Source organism: Megalobrama amblycephala, linkage group LG2, assembly GCF_018812025.1.
Source record: "Megalobrama amblycephala isolate DHTTF-2021 linkage group LG2, ASM1881202v1, whole genome shotgun sequence".
NCBI classification, from domain to species: domain Eukaryota; kingdom Metazoa; phylum Chordata; class Actinopteri; order Cypriniformes; family Xenocyprididae; genus Megalobrama; species Megalobrama amblycephala.
In genome coordinates, this window is record NC_063045.1 from 44,488,056 (window position 1) to 44,510,729 (window position 22,674).

The 22,674-nt window shown below is 37.5% G+C and overlaps 6 protein-coding genes across 7 annotated transcripts; 2 read left to right on the top strand and 4 right to left on the bottom strand.

Moving 5' to 3' along the window:
* Positions 1 to 64: 64 nt before the first annotated feature.
* Positions 65 to 1,695, bottom strand: si:ch1073-143l10.2 (uncharacterized protein LOC565165 homolog). The gene is made up of 6 exons (XM_048178296.1): positions 1,408 to 1,695; positions 1,271 to 1,322; positions 1,051 to 1,138; positions 726 to 799; positions 383 to 634; positions 65 to 296 (listed from the first exon to the last, which is right to left on the bottom strand). Exons 1-6 carry the CDS (start codon positions 1,493 to 1,495, stop codon positions 185 to 187), a joined length of 666 nt encoding a protein of 221 aa, XP_048034253.1. The 5' UTR covers positions 1,496 to 1,695; the 3' UTR covers positions 65 to 184.
* med11 (mediator complex subunit 11) lies at positions 1,642 to 3,480 on the top strand. Its single transcript, XM_048178342.1, has 4 exons — positions 1,642 to 1,844; positions 2,020 to 2,103; positions 2,578 to 2,708; positions 3,042 to 3,480. The coding sequence occupies exons 2-4, from the start codon at positions 2,034 to 2,036 to the stop codon at positions 3,183 to 3,185; spliced, it is 345 nt and encodes a 114-aa protein (XP_048034299.1). The 5' UTR covers positions 1,642 to 1,844; positions 2,020 to 2,033; the 3' UTR covers positions 3,186 to 3,480.
* On the bottom strand, positions 3,462 to 5,409 carry rnasekb (ribonuclease, RNase K b). Its single transcript, XM_048178357.1, has 3 exons — positions 5,189 to 5,409; positions 4,700 to 4,782; positions 3,462 to 4,208 (listed from the first exon to the last, which is right to left on the bottom strand). The coding sequence occupies exons 1-3, from the start codon at positions 5,264 to 5,266 to the stop codon at positions 4,064 to 4,066; spliced, it is 306 nt and encodes a 101-aa protein (XP_048034314.1). The 5' UTR covers positions 5,267 to 5,409; the 3' UTR covers positions 3,462 to 4,063.
* An 84-nt stretch (positions 5,410 to 5,493) lies between these two features.
* On the top strand, positions 5,494 to 12,015 carry lg2h17orf49 (linkage group 2 C17orf49 homolog). 2 transcript variants are annotated; one of them, XM_048178321.1, is made up of 6 exons: positions 5,494 to 5,776; positions 5,856 to 5,950; positions 6,106 to 6,207; positions 7,539 to 7,768; positions 7,880 to 7,981; positions 11,216 to 12,015. In XM_048178321.1, exons 1-6 carry the CDS (start codon positions 5,756 to 5,758, stop codon positions 11,278 to 11,280), a joined length of 615 nt encoding a protein of 204 aa, XP_048034278.1. In that variant the 5' UTR covers positions 5,494 to 5,755; the 3' UTR covers positions 11,281 to 12,015. The 2 variants fall into 2 exon arrangements, with proteins under 2 accessions (XP_048034278.1, XP_048034286.1); XM_048178329.1 differs by lacking the exon at positions 5,494 to 5,776 and having other exon boundaries at positions 5,867 to 6,007.
* On the bottom strand, positions 11,979 to 18,166 carry LOC125260122 (PPP2R1A-PPP2R2A-interacting phosphatase regulator 1). Its single transcript, XM_048178308.1, has 9 exons — positions 17,245 to 18,166; positions 16,809 to 16,893; positions 16,658 to 16,714; positions 15,955 to 16,001; positions 15,817 to 15,874; positions 15,661 to 15,728; positions 15,427 to 15,482; positions 14,760 to 14,844; positions 11,979 to 14,662 (listed from the first exon to the last, which is right to left on the bottom strand). The coding sequence occupies exons 1-9, from the start codon at positions 17,328 to 17,330 to the stop codon at positions 14,545 to 14,547; spliced, it is 660 nt and encodes a 219-aa protein (XP_048034265.1). The 5' UTR covers positions 17,331 to 18,166; the 3' UTR covers positions 11,979 to 14,544.
* A 1,439-nt stretch (positions 18,167 to 19,605) lies between these two features.
* On the bottom strand, positions 19,606 to 21,442 carry LOC125262886 (P2Y purinoceptor 3). Its single transcript, XM_048181727.1, has one exon. It carries the CDS (start codon positions 21,082 to 21,084, stop codon positions 19,810 to 19,812), a length of 1,275 nt encoding a protein of 424 aa, XP_048037684.1. The 5' UTR covers positions 21,085 to 21,442; the 3' UTR covers positions 19,606 to 19,809.
* Positions 21,443 to 22,674: the final 1,232 nt, after the last annotated feature.

The following is a 22,674-nucleotide window of genomic DNA, read 5'->3' on the forward strand; positions in this document are numbered from 1 at the left end:
TTGCTTCTCAAGTAAATATCTTGATTTAAGATATTTGTACTGGAAAACGACATAAAAAATGAGTAAGAAAATCATTTTTTTATAGTGCTTTAATGCTTGTTATAAAATAATCTCAAAGTGTGGAAAAAAATCATCATCAAATTCACTTTCCTAGTTAAATACGTTTGTTTTAAGAAGGAGGACGTTAAATTTTAGGCTCTGTCGGTTTGATATCTGAGCTGCTGTTGGCTGCACACGGTGTTGGGCGAGACCTGCCACGATACCGCTTCTTCAGTCGACCAGCTAAACGTTGCCACCTAGTGGACGATATAATGAATGGCAAGTCACTTATGTATAAAACCATTGAGGAAGCAATAATAAAATATTATAGTATAACATTCACCTTTCTTGTGTTGCATTGTGCTTATTAATCCTCTCAGCCTCCTCTTTTTTCTCCTCTAACCAGCGGTCTAGGAGCTGCTCCTTCTGGTGTTTTGTGGCAGCCAGTTCCTCTCTCAGTGTGTTGTGCTCCAATCTCAGTGCTGTCAGTTCCTTTGACTGACACTCCAGCTGATACTCATATTCCTCCAGATCAGACTTCAGACAGGAAGCCCCCTGGGCCAACAAAACCGCTTCTGTCCTGTAACGGGCAACTCTACAGCAGGAAGACATGATAGAACCCTATTAGAACTGCTTGTCTTTGTGATTATCATCTTTTTCAAGATGTGACTGGCTGTTTGACCTACTGTGAGTGACAGTATTGTAACTCCGCCTCCTTCAGGTATATATTGCTGGTCAGATCTGATATTTTCTGTTTGAGCTTGAAAAAAGACAGATGTGGAAAGGTATTCCATGGTTAGTAGTAGTAGTAAGAGACTGATATGTCAGACACACGTTGATTAAAAGCTCAAAAACAAAAAAACACATTTCATAAAGATAAAGCATAACCCAAACCTTAGTAAAACCTACAAACGACCACTATAAAATCTCCAGATCTGGTGGAGAATAACATTAGGTTTAACAATAAGGCAGTTTATCAGTGATGTTTATTGATATGAATATTTCTCTCACCTGTTGATTAAGAAATTCCACTTCATTCACTCTCAAATAAAGTGTGCCTCCTTTATCTGGACATTTTGAGCTTCCATTTTCTTTGGAACTGAGTCAAATATAACAGTAAACAAAACATAGTACATTCCAATGTATGGCAAGTACATACATCAGGATATATGCATAATGTAATAATAAGAAACCAAATCAGTACAACAACAGATGTCACGCATGGTGTTACCTGCCTTGCCAGAGTTTGATGTGAAAGTCCAGCATCTCCTCCAGCCTGGACACTGTCAGAGCATCCAGTCATTACTGAAGCACAGCAGTTCTTATAGCCTGTTTATGTACATTTGCCAGCATCTGTGTTAAACTCACCCTTGTCAAAAAGGCCAGAGAAAGGGTCTTTCTGCCTGCTGTCTCGGTGAAACAGCTCCACTCGCACGTGACTCTTCCAAGACTCCATGATCTGCAGCTTTGGAGCTCAGATGGACAATTCGCCTATTTCACTCTTTCGAATCTCGTATAATGTATTTTAACAGCGTTTTTCACATTGAATATCACGGGCAGGTCTATGCAACCAATTTCCTTGGCAGATTTTCTCCTGATGTTGCGCAAATCGCTTTAAATACTAGTTAAACGTGATCCATGTTTAGTTTTCTCTACGGTAGTCGGCAGATTTCGCGTTTCTATTATTTCTGTTCTTCTGCGGCTTCCGTACTTCGCAACATACTGAAAGCGCGTTGTGTACTACATTTAGTGGTTAAATATCTCGTCGAATTTAGCTTTAAATCATATTTTGCTTAAATATACATGTAAGTAGACTTAAAATTATTTACAAACATAGATTTATGAAGATTTTTTAATTATTCAACTCATTGTATAGCTAATGTGTGTTGGTGTTTTCTGCTGCAGTTGAAGTTGAACCTATGAGTTGAACGCTTGTCTTTTTTATGTTTACGCGTGTTTTCCATGGTGTTTTCTCTGTAGGTTGTGTGGTCGGAATGGCTAATGACAGGCTGAGAGCATTAGAAGATGTGGAGAAGGAGATTGCTTTAGTGCTGCAGAGCGCAGGTTTGTGTCATTTGTTGTCAGTAATCCCTGCATATTAATTTATACACTTTTTCAGCTTTTGGTCTTTGGATTCTGGTTGTATTTCCTTTATAAATAAAGACGTAATCGTATTAAATATGACAAAACGTATAGAACTGACGTTCCTGAGGACAAAAAAAAAAAGAGTTAAGATTTAAACCAGCTTAAGATAGTTTGCTGGTCTTCGCTGGTTTAGGCTAGTTTCCTAGTCTGGCCAAGCTGGTTTTAGCTGGTCATACAAGGAAAACCCCTTTAAAACCAGTGAACAGACCAGCTTGGCCAGACCGGGAGTCCAGCTTTGGCCGATATAAGTTTTTTTGTTTAATTAGGGGTTTTGTATCTGACATTATAAATATACCTGTTAAAACCTCATCATTACAGCATTACAGCGTTAGTATTTTTCATTTTGTATATTTTTAATCTAGTGTACAAACTGAATAACAATCTGTCTATCAGGAACTATCGTGCTGGAGCTTTCTAAAGAGAAGGCCAATGCCAGTTTATTAGACCGACAGTTGAATCAGTTCCAGACCTCCATCAACAGAGTTGAGAATGAACTGAGTGCACAGATCCGATATCTGACACAGGTGTGTATGTGAATTCACATCTATCTACCTACCTATCTATCTATCTCCACCGTTCCATGCATCTATCTATTGTTCTATCATTCCATCCATCCATATTCTAACTATACATCCATCCATTTATCATGATCTGTCTAATCATTCTATCTCTATTCATTGTTCTATGTGTAACAGACATAGGCTAGTAGGCTCCTTGTTAGCGCGCCGGGAGGGACTACATATATGCATTGTGCCATGCATCCATCCATCCACCCATCTATCCTACGAAAACATTGCGTTGGAGAAAAACTTTGCCTCTGTGCTGCACTAACTTTACTTCTTCTTTTCTGAGTGAAGGTGGCAACAGGTCAGCCTCATGAGGGATCGACATACTCAGCCAGAAAGGACTGTCAGATGGCCTTAAACCGTGCAGAATATGCCCGTGTCAAACTGGGAGAGTTGGGACGTACCTGTGAGATGATGCTTGATCCACAGACGTAAAGACTTATTAAATGGACTGTTTCTTTGTAATATCTGCCAGCCGACTTCATAAGTGTCTACATGTTTCAAGACCTGTCTGAATACCATCCACAAACAACACTTTTTTATTCTCCATAGTCTAAGGAAATCTTTTATGACAAACCCAGTGATTTGCTTTGAATATGTTCCCTGTCTTGTAATGGCATCAAAACTTTTGTCTTGTTAAGAAATGTTACATATTTTTTGTTATTGCTTTTATTAAATAGTTGTGACAAAAACAAAACAACAACAATAAAATATTTTTTTTCACTAGTAATTTATTGAAGTGAACACAAGACTTATCTTGCATTGTTCATTACTGTTGTGATATCAAGTACACAGCACGAGGTTTGCAGGGTGTACATCAATAAAATAATAGACATTTATATTACCACACAAACATTTAAATATTGGAATTCAAAAAATGTCCACCATACACACACATTCAACATAAACACCAGCTACTAACATCTGGACCTATAGTGTCTTATAGCTTATTCATCAGAAGACAACCATTAAAGTGAAGACCTTCGGCTTGTTTTGCTTATTTATATGATGGAAAATGTGGAGTCAAAGTTCCTTCCCATAATGTTCTGAATATTTCTGGAATTTAACAACACATGACATGCATATATATGCACACAGCATGTATTTGTGCCTGTTTACTGTATGTTTTGGACACATTTTCTTCATTGCATTATCAATATATCTAGTATTTAAATTTTGAGCCAAAGATGAACTGGCAAATATATCAATTTCAGACAATATAACAAAGCAAAATCTCCTTCTAGATTGTTGAGAAGTCTTTTAAAAATAAATAATTAGGAGTAATTGGAGTTGAATTTGGAAATGGTCTGGGTTTATGTGACCATGTACTCCTGGCGCTTGTTAAGGCGAACTTGACACAGAGACACTGCGCCAACACCTACGTAGATGGCAGCTGCAATGAAGCAGTTGATCCCGACTTGGTTGTAGAGTCCGTAAATTGTCTGTGGTGGATTCTTGCTGTTGAAGAGAAAACAAATTCAGGAGTAAACATTTGCATGTAAAAATGTCATCATCTTAGGATATGCCAGTTCTCATTCTACACATGCACCTATTCGAAATGTTTGAAGAAAATTATTAATTTATTCCTGTGATGCAAAGCCTAGTTGTCAGCATCATTACTCCAGTCTTCAGTGCCACGTGATCCTTCAGAAATCATTCTAATATGCTGATTTGATGCTCAAGAAACATTTATTATTATTATCAATGTTGAAAACAGTTGCGCTGCTTACTATTTTTGTGGAAACCACAATACATTTTTTATTTAGGATTCTTTGATGAATAGAAAGCTCAAAAGAACAGCATGCATTTGAAGTAGAAATCTTGCAACATTATAAATGTCTGTCACTTTTGATCAATTTAATGCATCCTTGTTGAATAAATGTATTAATTTCTTATCTTAAAATATCTATTCAGATGTCTGGAACATTATATGGGGGAGAGTAACTCACTCATCGCGGATGTCTTCCTCAGTAAAGGGAACATCTTCGATCAGCACAGCAGATTTTGCACTGAAGAAGATTCCCAACATTGACTGAAAACAAAAGTGAATAATTAACAAGGTTTGTTGTGAATATTTAAAATTAGGACATAGAGGTGGAATTAATTATGGAAGAGCACCCAATATATATATATATATATATGGAAATACACAAAAAATGCTATTCTTGCTAAAAGGCGGTGAAGAATAGCTATTAAGGCCTTCACATCCTATGATCCCAACACCTGCTGTTATATTCCTCATATCAGGCTCCTAGTATATTCTGCTGATAAATAGGTGACTGAACATATCTTTTTGTGCAGATTTATTACAAATGTACGCATTTATATATCAGTTAAAATCCAAATACACCAACATTTACTATTATTCCTGTCGTTGGGGATGAATCCCATTAGCTACAACTAGCAAGCGATGACACGAAGAAGACTATAATCCTTACCAGCATAACAACACCCCAGATGCTTAACACGATCCCACAGGCTGCCAATTTGGGCCCACAGAATAAAAGCGACGGCATTTTATCCGAAATCGCCCACAGATTCTACCTCTCAAAACTGGGAAAAGGTTGCTACATCCAGTCGGGATGACAGCCTGCCTCTATCCTTCTCTCGACCCAATCGACCGGATATACATCGGCGGCACTCGGGTTTGTTCGACTAGTTCCGTAAGCTTATTCGGCAACGCTCGGCTGTTTTCGTATGGATGTTGCGCAGATCGTGTGCAATCATTTGATTGGCTATGGACTGACCAATTACACGCCTCGTTTTCGAAGCGCATTGTACTCTGGGAATTTTTAGTTCGAACTATTATGTTGCGTTCATGCTGATTATAGAGACTTTTTTGTTAGATATATAATAAAGTTAGCATTATTTTTGTCGTATGGAAGGTCGCTGAATGACTGCAACAGTCATTTTAAACCGGTTTGATAGTTTTATCTATTGAGACTCGACTAGACTGTTTTTGTATTTGTGTCAGTTCTTTTTATATTTCAGCTTATCACTCCAGCATGACTTCAGCTTCCACAAAGGTAAAGCACTAGCATCGTTCTTCATCATTAATGTTCTTACGTAATTGATAAATAAAAAACACATATAAATGCCAATCAGGTGGGCGAGATCTTCTCGGCTGCAGGCGCGGCATTCTCTAAACTGGGAGAACTGACCATGCAGCTGCATCCAGTGGCAGACTCATCTCCTGCAGGGTGAGATGCTGAAACTGCATCTGCAGTATTTCAAATGCATTCTTTGCGTCTCTCCCGGTAAATGTTAGATGTTCTAACGAGTTTTGTCCTATTGTTTATGTATAGTCAGTAATTTGTAAATGACTCATTTTCTCTTTGCACACTCGTTCTCTCAGAGCCAAATGGACCGACACAGAGATTGAGATGCTGCGATCTGCAGTTCGCCGCTTCGGTGAAGATTTGAACAGCATCAGCTCAGTCATAAAGGAGCGCACAGTGTAAGTGTGTATTAAGTTATAGTTAGCTGTCATTTTTTCAAATTAAAATAAAGATTAAAGCTTAATTTTCAGCATCGTTACTCCAGTCTTCAGTGTCACATGATCCTTCAGAAATCATTCTAATATAATGTTTTAGTGCTCAATTATTAATAATTGTTCTTCTTCTTCTTATTATTATTATTATCAATGTTAAAGGTCCCGTTCTTCGTGATCCCATGTTTCAAACTTTAGTTAGTGTGTAATGTTGTTGTTAGAGTATAAATAAAATCTGTTAAATTTTAAAGCTCAAAGTTCAATGCCAAGCGAGATATTTTATTTAACAGAAGTCGCCTACATCGAACGGCCAGTTTGGACTACATCCCTCTACTTCCTTCTTTAATGACGTCACTAAAACAGTTTTTTGACTAACCTCCGCCCACAGGAATACACAGGAGTTGCGTTTGTAGAGTGTGTTTGTCGCCATGTCGTCGAAACGCTGTTATTTTCATCCCGCAGTCCAATCACCGGGTCTGATTCCGGCTCAAATTGATAGGGTAAAATTAAAGACATGTTTACAATAACACTGAGCGCGTGCATCTCCACGTTATGGTAAGAGGCGTGACCTTTCCAGGCAAGTTTTCGCTAAGCTGCTGTCGAATCACAACACAGGAACCGCTGGCACAATCAGAACTCGTTACGTATTTCTGAAGGAGGGACTTCATAGAACAAGGAAGTCATCAGCCCGTTTTTATGACAGTGGAAACAGCGGTATACAGATAAGTAAATTATGTGAAAAATACTGTGTTTTTTTACACGCGAAACATGAACACATGTTATATTGCACACTATAAACACAATCAAAGCTTCAAAAAAAACACGAAAAACGGGACCTTTAAAAATACTTTTGTGGAAACTGATACTTTCTGAATGGAAAGTTCAAAAGAACAACATTTATTTGAAATATAAATCTTTTGTAACAATAATAATGTTTACGTAATTTGAATCAATTTAATGTATCTTTGTTGGATAAAAATATAAATTTTTACTTAGCCCCAACTTTTAAATGATAGTGTATCATGATTTCAACAAAAATATGAAGCAGTCAAAATATTTTGAACATTGATAATAATAAGAAATGTTTCTTGAGCAGCAAATGATTTCTAAAGGATCATGTGACACTGAAGACTGAAGTAATGATGCTGAAAATTCAGCTTTGTATCACAGGAATAAATTACATTTTAGATTTTATTCTATGTTTATATTTCACAATATTACTGTTTTTTACTGTACTTTTGATCAAATAAATGCATAATATTGCATCACAAATCTCTGTTTTTCTTGTCATCTTGTAGTGCCCAGATTAAGACCACAGTGAAAAGGAAGCTGTATGAGGACAGCAGGGTTCCTCTCACTGCAGAGTCGCCTAAAAAAACTATGAAGAAAACCACAGTGACACTGCCACCGCCTCCTGCATCAGTGGCCCCCACTGTTATCGCTGTTCCAACCTCACAGGTTGTCGTCACAACTGGATTACAGAGTTCTTCATCTTTACAACCAGCAATAAAAAACCCTAAACCAGCAGGTGACTCACTTTCCAATTACAAGGGATGAAAAATGAAAACCTTCATCATTAATAATGTCAGTTTACAAATGTGGTTATATGTCTGTAAATGAACTGGCTCTCTGTTATCAGATGTGACTCTGAGTGCTCTCAATGACTCTGATGTGAACAGTGATTTGGTGGATATCGAGGGGCTCGGAGAGGGCTCCACTAAAAAACCAAACTTTGACCAAGGTGAGTCCCATTTTAAATGCATTAAAAGGAATGATTACCCAAAAATGAACATTCTGTCATAATGTATTCACCCTCTTTTCATTCCAAACCCCTTTATGGTGCTTTTTGCAACAGTTTTGAAGCTTGAAACATAGTGACTGTATTAAAAAAAAATCTCAAAATTTCACCATAGAAAGTCATACAGGTTTGGAAGGAAAGGAAGGTTGAATAAGTGATGACAATTTTTATTTTGGGGTAAATGAATCCTTTAAAGGTGAAGTTTGTAGTTTCTGCGACACTAGTGCCACTTCGCGGAATTACTAAACTAAAGCGTATTTTCAAACACTCGTTTCGCACGTTGTGCCTCCACACCCCAAATGTACACTACAGATTGAGCTGGAAAGAGATTGACAGATTTTGTGTACGCACAAAAGTTTTCAGATTTGTAAAACCATGCGTACGCCAGAACCTGCGCATAATTCCCTTTTTAAAACTCAGTCAGCGGAAGATTGTGCGTACATGCATCTCCACCCCGTCTCCTCCCTGAAATAACCATATATGGAGCTTATAATGCCAAGTTTTACTATGCATAACCTCATCTGCATATAATTTCCATATGAATATTCCCATCCACGTGATACTATGTTCAACGACACAAGACATTAGGAAAATATGACTCTAAATGCCATTTGTGCCATCACATTAAATTGCTAAAAATCATTCCCTATCCTTGTTTTGTCTTAGAATAAATAAATCAAGAGTAAGTTCTTTTCTACTGCCAAATAGTATTTTTAATTGTTTTAAATGCATTAAATTGATCTAATTTTGCCTATAAGGTAAACATATATGTTAGGATGTTTATATTTTTGTAATGGAAACAGATAGGCCTTATTTTTGCAGTGTAAATAATTGTCTGACTCAGTGTGTCACTGACAAAACATTTTAAATTTAAAACATGTATATGAAAATGGTTATCATTAGGCTACTGTGTCTGCACACGACACCAACTGCACCTGTGTGCTGCAGAGGTTGCACAATACTGTGTCATGAGACCAAGTCAAACGGGACAGTGGACCGTTTGATCATCGAAAACAGTGCATCCACTAAAAGAGTAAAAGAGTGAGTACGCACTCTTATTTCGATCTAATGAGCTAAGTAAGCTCACACAATTTACACACACAAAAAACATATGGAGGGCAAGCGGCTTTCGTTTCGATTACGCCGAACACTGTGAGTGTGTGTTAGAAATCAGGAATGGTGAGAGAATCGTGCTTGGTACGTTTTCCATCTTCAAACCAATCTTGTGTCTTCAGCTGACAAAGTTAAAATCCTGTCTGTCTAGTGGCTACACCGCTTCCCATAATGTTTACGTATTAGGTCCGTATGTGGAAAGCAGGCATTCTTTTGTGGCTGTTTGAATGCATTCGATCTCATGAGTGTTTACACTACGAAAGCAATCCGGTCTAATGCGTTTTCAACTACCTCTAGAAGTGGTCGAAAGTGGAGAAGCTCAAAACATTTTACACCCCATTTACACCTGTATTTAGCTTCATCCACTTTTGATCCGAAAACACATCTTAATACCAGGTGTAAACGGGGCCAGTGTATTAATGGTGCCTGTAGGGGCCCAATGTTTACATTTTTGGGGGGAGATTAACACATGAATTGCATACTAAAGGCTCCGGTATACTTCAAACGAACTTCTTTTTTGTTCTTCGTTTAGGGGTAAAACGAAGTTCGAAATGTGTGACCAGCGATATACTGTAAACGAACATCTGAAGCCGCCCACACTGCTAAGAGCGACGTTTAGATGAATATGTAAATATGTGCCGTGCACTTTCTTCTGAGTAACAAAATAAACACAACAAAATTGAGAAAACAAAAAGCATTTATTATAGAAAGCATAAGAAAAGCATCTAATCATAACAGCAAGGGAATGTTAGCACGAGCTCTGCAAAGTAGCACTCCAGTCACGTCACGTCTTCATATAGCACTTTATTCAATGGATTGCTTAAAATCAAGCAGCTTTACAGTATCAAACATGAAAAACAGTGCCTCATTTTTTTTACAAGCACAACTTCATTTTGTACTATAAATCAGCTATCTAGTCTGTTCATGTTTTCACCCGCGGAGCTCTTACCTCAACAAACTCTACAGATCAAATGAGTCAGAGACACGGTCCACGCGAGTGAAGGCGGAGCCTCAGCGCACACCTCCTGTTACGTTATCGTCACTGACCAATGGTAGTACGAAGGTGTTTTGCTGCTGGAACGAACTTTTCCTGAAAGTTCGCTTTGGCAAGCCGTTTCGAACTTCCAAAAAGAACACAAAACGAACTTCGTTTTGGCCTGATTTTGTTCGAAATGACGTCACATCAGTTCTTTTTTCGATTTCGTTTGAAGTATACCGGGGCCTTAATAGTAGTCAATGTACAATAAAATGGATTAAGATAATGTATTTTAACATAAAACTCTTGCATCACATTTAAAGGGTTAGTTCACCCAAAAATTAAAATTCTGTCATTAATTACTCACCCTCATGCCGTTCTAAACCCGCAAGACTTTCGTTCATCTTTGGATCTTTTTGATGAAATCCTGGAGCTTTCCTTCTCTCTATAGACAGCTACGGGAATACCAATTGGACTCTTCAAAAAGTTCATAAAGAGATCGTAATACTAATCCATATGAATTGAGCGGTTTAGTCCAAATTTGTCTGAAGAGACTGAAGATCACTTTTTACAATGAACAGATTTAATTTAGGCTGTTATTCACATATAAACTGAACCTGAATGACGCGTGAGAACAAACCTCTTGCGGAAACTCAAACATGCTGCGTAACACAGGAGAATACATCAAGCAAACAATGCATGAGCTTCCAATTACCACAACTGATGTGTGGGCTGATGAATGTTTATATGTGAATAAAAGCCTAAATTCAATCTGTTCATCATATAAAGCGATCGTGTCTCTTCAGAAAATTTGGAATAAACTGCTCAATTCATATGGGTTAGTTTTATGATCTCTTTATGAACTTTTCGAAGTGTCAAAGTTTGTTGCGTAGCTGTCTATGGAGGGTCAGAAAGCTCTCAGATTTCATCAAAAAGATCTTCATTTGCATTCTGAAGATGAACGAAAGTCTTACGGGTGTGGAACAACATGAGGGTGAGTAATTAATGACTAACCCTTCATCAAGTGGAAAAGCATGCTAACTTTGTTGCTGTTGATAAACTTTTCTTTTCCTTTTTTTTTCTGACAGAGAGCTTGAATCTGGACTCCAGTCTTATAATGAACTCCAGTGATTTGCCCCTGCTGTCCCGCTGATCTTCATTGCTCAGTCTCAGTGATATTCAGGGAAATGGGGACAAAGATTATTAAGGACATCACATGTAAAGATTCTGCAGTTTGATCATGAGATACACAGAATGGAGAAGGCAGCATTTGGCACCTGTTAAATCTTTTCCACCGTGGGTCCAAATAACACCAGTCCAAACCTCTACTACATCACCAACCTTTATCTACCCATTTCATTGAAGAAGTATTACATCATTAGTTCTTATGCAGAAAAAATGAAGTTTTTTTAATCTTATGGAAAAGAATCTAATGGAAGATGGAACATTTTTTTTTTTTTTTGTGGTTCATGTTGTGAGATCTACTTTGCCCAGTTGAAAAGGGGTTTATAGGACAGTGGTGCAAGGGTCAAACTACTTGTAAAAATACTTTTTATTTTATTTTTTGTATTTTTAACAGGCCCTTTTGGCTAAAGTAAATCTTTGTGAAGTGACATAAGATGCTGACTGTAATGGAAAAGTGGCAGCATGCAATCAAAAAATAGTTACAGAATTTTACCATTTTTTTCAATGTATGGTAGGTGCAGCTTCTATTGTATGTATATATATTATTTTAACATTACATGATTAAACAGGTCATTTCAACCGTAAACAAGACATGCCTGTTTACATTTCATATAAACAATTCAGCTTGACATTGTCTTAGCTCAGAACAAAAAGACAGCATGCAAATCAATAAAATGAGTTTTTATTATGATCTTGTTCATAATAAGAATATATGGTATCATATACATTTCATTTATGGTAAATGATATTTCTTCTCTGATAATTGGACATTCATCTTGTGTGACTGAGAGGGAAAAAATGTACTTTTGCTACCAATACATCAAAAAATATCCATCTTTCACTTTAATTTTTTCTGGCTTTTAGAATATATTTACAACTTCAACTATTGATAGGCAGAATCTATCGGCTTTGGCATTTCTTTACAATGTTTTTCGTGCGCTCGCAATCCATTTAGTAACACAATCATTTGAGGAGAACAAAAGACAAATCGTGACCATCTCTGACGCACAGACACAACAGATCTAATATTAAGTGTATGGCAAATCTGGAAAATAAATGACATGGTACATATATTGTTGGTAATAGTGGGAAATGAATAAAAACAACTGGTTATACAACTGATTCAGAACAACAGAGCTCAAGTCTTCCATTCAGGTTCTTGATGAGTACACGGACCTGATTATCCCGGTCAATGTAACAAATACGAATTCCAGCAACTTTAATGCATATTGCACATACGTAATCACTTTTACAGACCCATAAACATTGGTATCAATCTTTGAAATTTCAAGGACCTCAAATGGAAATTGCAAAATTACAAACAGTGCAAGTAACTTTGGAATTCAAACTTAAAGATTTAAAACCTATAAGGCATTGTCATCACTGTGAATGAAAAACTAAATGAGTAGAAATAAAAGGCAATGACTTTATAGGGAAGAATGAGCCATATTCCTCTTAATACGTGAATATGGAAACAGAGGAACAGTTTCAAATGTCCGACGTGCAGCTTTACAGACCAACAAGCTGCCGGTGTTGATAAAATAAAGACTGGGAATCAAGAATGGTGACATATCTTTACATTGATATTAAAGTATGTACTGCAACCAGAGCCTTTACACATTCATAAATAACAATATAACAGACGCCGCAGTCAACGTAATTTGCATAATGTTGTGAAGTATCATGGGCAACTTGCTTTAGGAGGGCTTCCAGTTCAATTAACTGCAGCATGTGACTTTTCTGGATAATAATAACGAGCCTAATAAAATCCATCCAGCTCAAACACCAGAATTAAAGCCACAATCCAGAAGTACTGCATCCGATACTTTACGTAAAACGTAGATCAAGCGAGAGGATAGTAAAAAAAAACGAGTTAAATCCATCTTATGAAGGCTAAGATGAAACTCTTGACTGTTTTTCGGCTCACTGAAAGAACTGAACATTTCCCAAGTGAAAGGATTTTAAAAAATAAACCATACAAAATAAGATCCTTTACAATAAAAGTAAATATGATCCCACTCATGTAACAGCAACATTGATATCTAACACTGTGCAAATAGTACAAGAGGAAGAGTACGATATCCGCTGAAACTGTCATTGTATCAATGTAGAAATGATTTATCGTGTTTGTAATGCAACAACCCACCCCTTGCATCTTAAGTCCTTGGTTTCTGTACATAATTCAAAACTTAAGGGTCTTGTTTAGGGGTTCATTAGGTGGAAAAACAGTTTGACCAAAGGTTTTCACACTGTGGCCTCAGACGGAATACATTCTCAGGCTCTAGGTCAGTTTTCGATGTGGACTTTTCACTGAAAGTGCTTTGCCTATACTCCAACACTTGATTCTAGACAAGGTGCGAGACGTCTTGTCTTTACAGTACTTGTTTTAAGTAAGCGTTAAGAGAATCAAAATGTGGGAGTTGCCTAAATGCGCTGGTATCATTTCCAATGATTTAAAGAATATTTTTCGAACTTAAAAAGTTCAGTCCGAGCTAAAAGCTATATGGAAAAATAAACATATTTACAGATCATATCAGACCCCTCGGATAAACGCAGAAAAAAAAGAAACATAGGATTAATACCTACCAAAATAATATTCGATTATTCACATATTTATACACATTTATACAAAACGTTGACCTCTATGGCCAACTGATTTTAATACTCTCTATCCTTAGTTTTTTCAATGCATTCTGGACATTTTACCAGACCGTTGGACCCCGTTAATGGAAGCTGAAGATGTACCAAAATACAAAAGTGTTTTGCCACAACTCGAGGAAAGCAAAGAAGAGCAAAACTGGTCTTTTTCTTGAGTCTGTACACTGAGGAATGGGTCTGTGTGTCCAGATTCGCCAGGTAGAAATCACCTGAACACTTTCATCGTGTTATTGCAAATACTATTTCAAATGTACAACACAATATTCTGTAGGCACCATGATTATTCACAAATTATATGATAGCCTGCAGCGTCCATGTTGTCGTGTCAAATACATCCAGAAGATTTTGTCTTCTTATATTGCCTCTTGATTTCCTCTGAAGTCAAAGTCACAACTAGGACGAATTTCCTTCAGAAGTGATTGAGCTGAAAGACTCATCAAAGCACCAAAATAAAAAGCAGGAAAACATGGACAGAACTGAGTTTAAGTCAAAGTTTGGTCTTCATTTAACAACACCTTGAGTCCAAAGCTCTACATGTTGGTGATGTGGACTCTGGTGTGATGAATACTGGGGTTTAGATGCTGGGGTGGTGAGAGGTGAAGGGGGGTGGTGGGGAGAGGGACAGGGGGCTGGCTGGGGTGTTTGAACCGACAGGAGCGGTCCCAGAGGAAGAGTCCACTGACTGGGAAACACTGTATGTGTAAAGAGATTCAATAAGTGCTGAAATTGATACTCATGAGGCGTGAGAGTCTGTTCAGTTTATTATTGAAGCATCTTTATAAGACTCACCTGACTGTGTAACTGGTTATGTGAGCAGGGTCTGTGACTCCAGCAACAAATAGCTTTTTAGGCGGACCATCCGATTCCACTCCACCTGAATGGTAAAGATGGGGGAGGGGACAAAAAATGTAATATGACACCTAAAAACTGATTAAAGAATGAGAATCGAAAAAATCCCTTTTTTAAATACTGGAGTTGATAAGTGTCACCAGTAGTAGTTCACTTCACAAACTAATTGATTTTTTTTTTAATAAATCAGTCAAAGTGGTTCATCATGTCCAACTTGAAAATAACCAAGAACTGTTACTATGTATTTATGAATACACAGCTTTCCATCACAGGAAGAAATTACATATTAAAATATATTAGAACAGAAAACAGACATTTTAAATTTTAATAATGTTTCATATTATTTTACTGTATTTTAATAAATGCAGTGGTGAGCATAAGAGACTTCTTTTAAAAACATTAACTTCTGAACCCCAAACTTCTGAATAGTGATGTAGTTAGTTCAAGCAAAGAAAATATTGCTAATAAAACAGTCCAAAGTGCTAATAAATTGCAATTCTTTCATTATATATTTATTAAATTTCCATCCCTTGTGATAACTGATTCATATGTTCTTTTGTAAATGCCTTTAGAAGAAACAACAAGCTATAATTCAGAATATCACTACCTTTCCTTTTCAAAGGTGCAACTGATGGCCATCTCACTCCAGAGCTCACAGATCCTCTGTTCAATCAAAAACACATAAAAAAAAAACTTTGTTCAGTAAGGATATTTGTATATCTTACATTTTGAAAAGAATAATTATGAGACCAAATTTTGAAGAAGAAAAAAAAAAAATCCTGGTACTCTTGACATCTGAAGGATATACATTATAATACTGTAGTTTTATTCATGAACTTACCCTCGAAACCTTCGTGTTGGACTGGGTGAGGAATTAGGAGTGACACCACTGTCCTGGGAATGGAATCCCTGTGTGGGATGTACAGGCAGAGATGAATAAAAAGAATGACAATGGATTGACTTATGAACTGAAACCCGAAGAGAGTGAAATACTCACTGGAGACAGATGGCCATGCCAATGACTCACAGGAGGAAGGGGAACAGCAGACGAGGCACTTAGATAAAGGGGGGAGAGATGAAATAAGTTTAAAAAAATTTGATAACATAAACTGTTCATTTATGTATATCTAGCTACCTTAGTCTCTGTAAACTCCCTCTCAAAGTGAGCTCCATGTTCTCAATCTGAAAGAAAAGCATCGTACAATAATACCTCACTTGACTGAATTAATATTTCTCATACTTAAACTTCAAATGCTTATGTTTTTAATGCTGGAAATTAGTTTTGTAGACATATATAAATGTTATACTGATGAATCTCTTTACAAAACCAAAGTATATATAAAGGTTATGATTAATCAGGACATCAGGGCATCAATTTTTGGTAAAGATCTTGTATTGACAATACAAGAGGTGAGCACTCTGTAAAGTCTCCTCCAGCTCATCCCAAAGGCTTTCAGTGAAATTAAGGTCTGGACTCAGAGGTGCCAATTCATGTGTGAAAATGATTCTTCATGCTCCCTCCTAACAATTCTTTCACAATTTTAACCCTGATGAATATTGGCATTTTCATCCTGGAATATGGCCATGATTCATCTTCCGACATGGTTGTTTAAGAAATGAAAAGCTACACAATCTGTTAGGGTTAAAAGAACCGTTGCCAAACATAAAACATGCTAGAAACATAATAATCACTGTAAAAATGCTCCATTCATAGATTCTTCTTCATAGAAGTATTTGCCTATTAAAATCCAAACAGCAACTTTTTTTTTTGGCCAGGCAGTGTACATGTTAACTTCACTACTGTTTAAAAGAGTCGCAGTATCAGAGACAGTTCTCACCTGTCTCTTGTGTTCAGATCTCTCACATGACAGGGAGAATGGGGACAGAGGGAGGGTCTGCAACACAAAGGTAATGTGTTATTTACTTCTTTTAAGTTTTTTCTTAAATAAATGTCCAATACTGATATTTACAGACCATCTGAGCACTCACCCGGGAGGGAAAGCTCGGATTTACAGACACGCTGCTCCGACGATACCGAGCTGAACTATTAGAGCTGAACACTGTCGTCCCATCACTGTTGTGCCAGCAATTAAAAGTTGGAAATTTAAAAGAATAAATTTTTTTGGGATCTTTTTTTTTTTTTTTTTTTTTTTTTTTAGCAAATATTAGTTTTTAAATGTATTGGCACAGTTTCACAGACAGGGCTTAGATTAAGCCAGGATTAATATGATTTCAATTAGGGCATTTAAGTAGCTTTTATAAAAGAAAAAAACATTAATGGTGTGCAAAACAATGGTACTGACATATTTTAAGATATTTTTTAAGATATGCATGCATTTTAGTCTGGGACTAGGTTTAAACCTTGTCTGTGAAACTTGGGGAATATATTGTTCCATTCACTCATCGATGGGTGCAGTTCCCTCACCTGACGTTCGTGATCATGGGGGCGCTGTTCGACCTTCGGAGGGCTCCTCCTGCGCCTGCGCACTGGTCCACCTCCATCCTCTCCATAGCTCGTCCTCTGGCACCGAGGCTGTGCGTCACTCACGGCCGGGCTGAACGCCCCCTGGCGCGGCCAGAGCACCAACTCTCACCCGGCAAAAGCCCGACCAGCAGGCCTCACGCCAAAATACCCGATCCAATTTAACTGTTTGACTGCTTTCCCGTGTCTATCGCATTTTGTTGAAGTTTTAAATGAAATACTGTCAGCTTGGTACAGTAATTTGATGAACAGCCGTGAGCTCGCGCTACAGCTGGTTTATCGGTTCGCGCACAAACTTGGTATAAACTCCTCAGGTTGATTTCGTCGGCGTAAACATGAAGTAAATACAGTTATTTCTGTGCATTAAGGAGATGTTTCGTATTCAGACAATTAATTATGTATATTCAGTGCTATTTCCAATGCACAGCCAATAACTCGACAAGGTCCTTTGGCTTTTTAATCCAATCCAACTTATCCAAACAGAGTAAATAAAACATCAAAAAGCGCAAACAGCATATAAGCGAATCAACACGGATCAAAGTGGTCCGAAAATACGCTTTCGGGTCTTTTCGGTCAAATGTCGTGATAAAGGTGAAGCTTAATGCCACGGCTTATTTTTCAAGTTTACCTGCTAGTTTAAGCAGTCGGAAAAATGACATAACACAATCCCGATCAAACATGTGATCGTCGGCTCTGTCGGTGAAAGCATCCTCATCTGAAAGTGTCTGCTGATACAGTCTGAAACACGGGATACATTAAAAGTTTTCCGGTCATTTCTTAATTTAGACAATAAAACATATTTCCCGCAACCAAATAAGATTGTGCATCCCCTTGTACAACAGCGCCTCGCTTTGGTAGACCAGAGAATTGCACATAGAGATAAAGCACTGTGCTCAAGAGAAGTGAATATGTGGCTTACAACTGTTTACTAACTGCATATTCTATTGCCAATTATTCTGGCCTTGTTGTAAGATATGTAGAGTTTGCTTGTCAGATTAATCTCTTTTTTAAAAGTAATACGATTAATGAAAAAATGCAAACATTTAATGTTATTTTCATTGAGGATTAATCCAAAAGAGTGACCTTGGGATGCATGATTCATACCAAACCATAATACATTAGTAATGCTCTACAAAACTATGTAAACTGTATTTTAACTGTACTGAATTTAAATTAAGCTATTGATGTATGTAAATAGTACTATTTTCAAATAAGTTTTGTAAATGGACTATGCATTAGGTATTGTGTGCGATTAATATTTTTACACTAATGCTGATTTATAAATGTATTCATTATACATTTGTTTTGTTTTTCATAATACATGAACTAATGTTAATTGTAAAATGTTAAACATGTATTGTGAATGCTGTAAAAAATATTTTTCATTAATGGTTCATGATACCTATATGCATTAACTAATTTTAACAAATCAACGTGTTCCCAAGTAAATTCTGCCAAAGTGAATTATATTCATAATATCTAGTGTTTTCATTTCATGGTGAATTTTACACTCTTACATATTCCATATTAACTGTTTACATTGAAAGTGTGTGTGTATTTCTTTCAAAACTGCATTTAAGGCAAACGTATTTAACAACATAAAATATGAGGTTAATTCTATACTAACATTCATAAAGAAAATGTCTAGAGTTGTTTATGAATTGGCAAATATGTAAGACTTAAATTCTTACATATTCAAGTATAATTACAATAGAAGTCTGAAACTGTGTGTGTGTGTGTGTTATATTTATATTTAATATGTTTATCAAGGTAATCTTTTAACCAAATAAAATAGTTATTGAAGTTTATTCTTTCATTGTGAACAACATTCATAAAAACAACTGTGGTGTTGCTTATGAATTAGTGAATGCTTAGGAATTACACATTCAAGCATAAATGAAGCATAATAAATTACAAGGAGCTGAAAGTGTTTGTGCTTTTAAGGTTTCATTTGGAAAAAGTTTGTGATTTTATCTTTGAGATGCATTAAAATGTCTTTTTATTCACTACAGGCCTTACATTTTAAAAACTAAGGATTTGCAATTGAACAGTTTCTGGATCTCTACAACATACAGGGCATGCCTTGCTAATAGTGTTAGCGAATCGGTTTAATTGTCACAAGATGTAAATTAGTAACTTTTTGCTTCCTGTTTCTTTTGTATATTATTTTGGCCTGTTAACAGTACTTTACTTCTAGTCACTCAGCAATTAATAACTTATTTTGTGCTTAAGAAATGCCAATTTTATACTTTGATGAATTATTATTTTATTATTATTCATTGATTTTAAATGACTCCCCAAATATCCATCACAAGCAAACAAACAAACACAAAAACATAATGTTTAAAAGAGGTGGGTGGATATAACTGCTTCATCACATACTAGCATAAAACATGCTGCAATACTCAAGATTGTGTGAAATTACTCAGTAATATGAATGAATAATAAATAATATGAAATCTGGAGCATTTAAAGTAGGCCTGTCCCTTTGTGCATTCCCAACCTCATCTATGTTATTCCTGATGATTTTGAGTCACTTTCATGAGCTTCGTCTGCTTTATGTGAATTGCCTTGCTCTTGTTCCTCAGCCTCTTTCTGTCCTCCAAGAATCTGTAAAGGCCAGAGAAGGTGGGTGTTATGACCGGCGTTGGACCGTCCACAGCAGGCTAAGCTTTTGTCTCCTGTTAAGAAATAAAGGAGCGCATTGAGCCACGAATTGCAGGAAGCCAACGGCCGAGTGATCTTGTAGCAAATGGAAACCATCCGCATGGTTTGGCACTCGATGGCCTTTGTTTCTTTGAGGACGAGGAAGAGCGTGCGTGTTATGTGGAAGGGCAGAAAACACAGTGCGAATAGGATGGTGATGGCGATGATGGTTTTGATGGACTTGCGTCGCCTGTTGAGGTACGGCGCGTGCTGAGAGCCCGAGATGGACACGGACATCCTGTCCTTGACCACTTCCACCCCTCCACACATTCCCCCTTCCTCCTGCACCTGTGGCTGGGAGTGTAGCGTCTGGAAGATGGTCCTCACCACCTGCGAATAGCACCATGCAATGATGATAAAAGGAAAAAAGAAGCCCAGAAGGTGCAGAACGATTCCATAAGGCACGTATTCGGAAAACTCTGTGTCTATTGCGTCATCCCAACAGTTCCTGTACACCTCCACCTCGGCTTTTCCAGCATCACTGCTACTTTCCGACCAAGAATCAACTCCTTCAGTCACTCCACCTCCTATTTTCCTCAAAACATCCCCTGTTTTGGCAAACCGGACGATGGGGCAAGTAAGTATGAACACCACAACCCAAACGGCAGCACAAATGCCTCTAACTGCCCGCTTGCTCTCAAGAGCGATGGTTCTGATCGGATGGCAGATGCCCATGTAGCGATGGACGGATATACAGGTGAGGAAGAAGATGCTGCAGTACAGGTTGAAGTAAAACAAGAAACGCACCAGCCTGCACATGAAGTCTCCGAAAACCCAGTGGTCACGCATCACGTAGCTAGCCACGAGGAACGGCAGTGAGAAGCTGTACATCAGATCCGTGGAGGCCAGATTGACCATGTAGATCAGCGAAGTGTTCCACTGACGGCCACTCTTGCACCGGTAGGACCGCAGAAGGACGGTGGAGTTCAGGACGAGGCTGAGCAAGAAGGTCAAGGAGTAGCACAGAGGCAAGATGACGTACTTGTAGGACTCGTCGATGCTACAGCTCTGCTGTGCACTGTGGTTGAGAACATCTGCCGGCATTGATGCATTGGAGACTGAAACCTTGGTCTTCATGATCAGCTGTCCTTGATCTTGTAACCACAAAGCCACATCACTCTTTGCCTCTTCAACTCAATCTAGAAGCACCACATTCTTCAACCTTCAGGATATCCTGTGAGGACATCGCTCCGAGATAGAGAAAACAGATGAACGTTACATATTTTTACTGTGATTGCACTGTAAATCTGAACTTTCGTGTTTGCTGTCCGTCCTATAGTTTATTTCCAAGCAAACTGCAGGTTGACCAATGACTCAGCCCTTCAACTTTATCTGTCTATAGTGCTGATTCGGCCACTTCTGGTCTATTACCCCATCAATCAGTAACAAACCATTCCGTAAACCCTTCATTCATCTTTCCATCCCCCATTTTTTGTGTCCCATGTATTAGACAAGATCTTTTGCATTGCATTGCACGTTTTGCTTTGCACAAATTGAGAGGTATCAACATGCGTCACTTCCTGACCTAACTGACCTCGTTTGCAAAGAAAACTGTGAAGCGTGTGCGTTAAGATGCCTAATTTATGTCAAGACATGGCTGATGCATTCATCTATATGCATAGTACCTACATAACATGAAGCACTAATGACAACGTCTCAGTGTTTGGTTCATGATATTCTTGAGTTTGTTTCTTAATGAATATTCCTGTGTACTACAGAGACAGCTTTGGTATTACAATATCATGTGTCCTAGCAGGTATGTTCCAGTAAATAATTAATACCCATTCATTCAGACAAGAAATGCTGAGCGGAAACCCAATCCAGCGTACAGTTCAACACAAAATTGTGCATATCAATTATAAACACCATGATTTGATTATTAAAAGTTTCAAAATGTAAACTAGAAAAATGTGATAGTGATATCGAGATTGAAAAAGACTATATAGGTCATCTTTATTAATTTAAAGCAATTTTCTTTTTTCTTTTTCCACCACTTAGTATTAAAGCAAAGTTTGTTCTGTTAGTTCTGATAGATCTAGATGAAATATCTTACCTGTTTAAAGGTCAAGGAAAAAGGGTAACTCCAGTGTGCAGCCAAAATGCATTAATTTCTTCACACATCTGATAAAAGGTCAGGATGAAAAGTTCAGTGCCGTGCCGTGTTTTGCTGCACTGCAACTACAGTCTCTGTTTACAAATTACTTTCTCAATTTACTATCCAAATCTGCAAGATTTTACTAATCATGTCTCAATCACTAATTCTGTGTGCTTCCTTCTTTTCTGTCTCGCCTCTATGCCCTCTCTCTCTCTCGCCATCCACTGTGCTTGAATGGTCAGTCAGCTGAGCTGCATGCAGTTGAGTACATTTATGTTCAACAACCCTACAGAACACACAAGGTTCATTATTTAAAAATCCCAGGGGTAAACAAGTCTGTATACAAATAATTTTAACAAGCAGTGTTTTCCAACTTTCTTGTTTTATGAACCCCCTCAAACCTTATCAGTACCACTCAATTGGCCCGTTATTCACATCAAACCAAATATGTGTTCCTAACTTATTTTACTGGATATAAACTGAGGGCTTATATACAAAGGAAACAGAAAACAAGACTAATTAAAAAGACACACCTGAACTGAGGACACTAATCACAGACTCAAAGAATAACA

Coding starts and splice junctions, on each gene's coding strand:
- si:ch1073-143l10.2 (XM_048178296.1), bottom strand. CDS start 1,495: ATGGAGTCTTGGAAGAGTCACGTGCGAGTGGAGCTGTTTCACCGAGAC. Junction 1,323..1,407: donor CTCTGGCCTTTTTGACAAGG/GTGAGTTTAACA, acceptor ATGCTCTGACAG/TGTCCAGGCTGGAGGAGATG. Junction 1,139..1,270: donor ATCAAACTCTGGCAAGGCAG/GTAACACCATGC, acceptor TATTTGACTCAG/TTCCAAAGAAAATGGAAGCT.
- med11 (XM_048178342.1), top strand. CDS start 2,034: ATGGCTAATGACAGGCTGAGAGCATTAGAAGATGTGGAGAAGGAGATT. Junction 2,104..2,577: donor TTTAGTGCTGCAGAGCGCAG/GTTTGTGTCATT, acceptor TCTGTCTATCAG/GAACTATCGTGCTGGAGCTT. Junction 2,709..3,041: donor AGATCCGATATCTGACACAG/GTGTGTATGTGA, acceptor TTCTGAGTGAAG/GTGGCAACAGGTCAGCCTCA.
- rnasekb (XM_048178357.1), bottom strand. CDS start 5,266: ATGCCGTCGCTTTTATTCTGTGGGCCCAAATTGGCAGCCTGTGGGATC. Junction 4,783..5,188: donor TCTGGGGTGTTGTTATGCTG/GTAAGGATTATA, acceptor TTTTGTTTTCAG/TCAATGTTGGGAATCTTCTT. Junction 4,209..4,699: donor GAGGAAGACATCCGCGATGA/GTGAGTTACTCT, acceptor TCTCTTCAACAG/CAAGAATCCACCACAGACAA.
- lg2h17orf49 (XM_048178321.1), top strand. CDS start 5,756: ATGACTTCAGCTTCCACAAAG. Junction 6,208..7,538: donor GTCATAAAGGAGCGCACAGT/GTAAGTGTGTAT, acceptor GTCATCTTGTAG/TGCCCAGATTAAGACCACAG. Junction 7,982..11,215: donor AAAACCAAACTTTGACCAAG/GTGAGTCCCATT, acceptor TTTTTCTGACAG/AGAGCTTGAATCTGGACTCC.
- LOC125260122 (XM_048178308.1), bottom strand. CDS start 17,330: ATGGAGAGGATGGAGGTGGACCAGTGCGCAGGCGCAGGAGGAGCCCTC. Junction 16,715..16,808: donor ATCCGAGCTTTCCCTCCCGG/GTGAGTGCTCAG, acceptor TTTGTGTTGCAG/ACCCTCCCTCTGTCCCCATT. Junction 15,483..15,660: donor CCAACACGAAGGTTTCGAGG/GTAAGTTCATGA, acceptor TTGATTGAACAG/AGGATCTGTGAGCTCTGGAG.
- LOC125262886 (XM_048181727.1), bottom strand. CDS start 21,084: ATGAAGACCAAGGTTTCAGTCTCCAATGCATCAATGCCGGCAGATGTT.